The 2304-nt window shown below is 44.4% G+C and overlaps 1 protein-coding gene across 1 annotated transcript; it reads left to right on the top strand.

Moving 5' to 3' along the window:
- Positions 1-993: 993 nt before the first annotated feature.
- On the top strand, positions 994-1953 carry LOC311514471 (olfactory receptor 51G2-like; the record flags this gene model as incomplete). Its single annotated transcript, XM_084617035.1, has 1 exon — positions 994-1953. The coding sequence occupies one exon, from the start codon at positions 994-996 to the stop codon at positions 1951-1953; it is 960 nt and encodes a 319-aa protein (XP_084473161.1).
- Positions 1954-2304: the final 351 nt, after the last annotated feature.

Raw genomic sequence — 2304 nt, forward strand, 5'->3', positions numbered from 1 at the left:
TGCTGGTCTGTGTTTCAGCAAAGAGTAGATCTGAGGTGCATGAAAGGGGAGTGTAATAGTGGTTTCAATGTAATGTACATACATCACCTGTTACACGAGCATAGCTGAAGTAACTTGCACACTCAGCTGGATATTAGTGCAAACTTAGTGTTTTCACTATTCACCCTTTTGTAACACCAACCCCATCCCAGCTGAAATAACTCTCTGTCTTTTCTGTCAAGCTTCTCATTTGCCAAATACAGGATGCAGATCCTGTGAGAATGAAGGGAAGTCTGTATGACAATTGAACTCTCTGCATTCAGTCAACATTGGCTAGGAAAATCACTTTAGCTTCTCTTGGGGGTCAGAGTGTATTACTGGGAGCATTTGGCGAAGAAAAGTTAATGGAGTCCTCTTCTAATTGAATTGACACATGTAAAGCTGGAGTGATGCCGTTACAGTCAATGTTACTGAATTCAGAAAATGGTGCTAAAAATGATCTCATGTGCTCCAAAGAGGTAGTGGCATAATTTGGATTCTCTGGATAGGATAAAGTAAATAAAATATATATAATGAGGCAATGAAACACGTAAATAGCTTCAGTGCAGGGTAGATAAATACTATCACCATATTCACCGTGCACTTGCCATGTGTTTACACACATGTTATGATACAATGGGCCACACTCAGAAGTGCAGGGCCAAAAAGGGTGTGTGTGGGAAGGTCACAATTGCAAAAGCACACAGTGCTCAAATAGGCTGTGGCACTGTGATCCACAAGATATCAATGGGACCAGTTGCTTAGAAGAATGCAAAGAGGGGCAGGGTGTTTAAATGGGTTACTATTGGTGGTGAAAATCCAAAACTATGTTTTTGCTGATCTTCCTTGAACTCCAGGGAGTCTCTAGAGTTCCACTCAGAGCAGAATGATGTCTCAATAAATATCATCTAGTCTCCTGTGCTTTTTCCTTCCAGGAAGAAAAGTTTAAAACTCATCGGACCTTCTCAGTCCATTATGTCAGCTGTCAATGAAACCAAATTCAACCCTGCCGTTTTCTTTCTCACCGGGATACCTGGGAAGGAAGACGTCCATCTCTGGATCTCTATCCCCTTCTGCTTAGTGTATGTTACTTCAATAGTAGGAAATTCACTCATTCTGTTTGCTATAAAAACAGATCCAAGCCTCCATGAGCCCATGTACATTTTACTTTCCATGTTGGCCGTCACAGACCTTGGTTTATCGATAACCACTATACCGACGATACTGGGTATATACTTGTTTAACTCTAGGGAAATCAGCCACAATGCTTGTTTTACCCAGATGTTCTTTATCCATTTTCTTGCAAAAATTGAATCCGCCATGCTCTTGATGATGGCCTTTGACCGCTTCATTGCTATCTGTAACCCACTGAGATATGCTTCCATCTTAACCCTGCCGAGATTAGCCAAGATGGGGTCGGTGTTTGTGCTAAGAGGTGTGGCCATAGAATTACCATTCCCCTTACTCCTGAAACGGTTCCAATACTGTCGAGCCAACGTCCTCTCCCATTCCTACTGCCTGCACCAGGACATCATGAAGTTGGCATGTGCGGACATCACAGTCAATAACATCTATGGCTTGTTTGTTACAGTCATAACACTGTGGTTGGACTCTATGCTCATCTTCCTCTCTTATGTGATGATCCTCAAAGCAGTGCTGGGCATCGCATCCCACATAGAGTGCCTCAGGGCCTTGAACACCTGCGTCTCCCACCTATGCGCCGTCCTGGTCTTCTACATGCCAGGTTTCAGCCTGACTGTCATACACAGATTCTGGAAGAGCTCTTCTCCCTTGCTTCAAATTCTCCTGGGCTACATCTACTTGCTGGGCCCGCCCCTGATTAATCCAGTAGTGTACAGCGTGAAAAGCAAACACCTTCGTGCAAGGATAATTAGGGTGTTTTGTCAAATGAATAGTCAGTTCATCATCCAGTGACACAGGAGTTAAGAAAAACAGGCCGTGGCCACCTATTCAGTCCTGGACCCTTACGTGCGAGTCTAGGGCCAAGTCTACACAATCTCCGATTGCTCTGCTGTCTACTCCAGAACTCCACCAGAGCCAGAGGCGGAAGTGGAGTCAACAGGGTAGCGGCGGCCATCGATCCAACACCGCGAGGATGCAAAGTAAGTGATTCCAAGTTGATCTAAGATACGTCAACTTCAGTTATGCTATTCCCGTAGCTAAAGTTGCATATCTTTGATCGATTCCACCCCGGACAGTGTAGAACAGGCCTAGAAGAGCTACTGATTTCCACTCTTTAGAGAGAAGTTCAGATGGGGTGTAAGA

The sequence above is a fragment of the Lepidochelys olivacea genome (genome assembly GCF_965140295.1).
Source record: "Lepidochelys olivacea isolate rLepOli2 genome assembly, chromosome: 1".
Classification (NCBI taxonomy): Eukaryota; Metazoa; Chordata; order Testudines; family Cheloniidae; genus Lepidochelys; species Lepidochelys olivacea.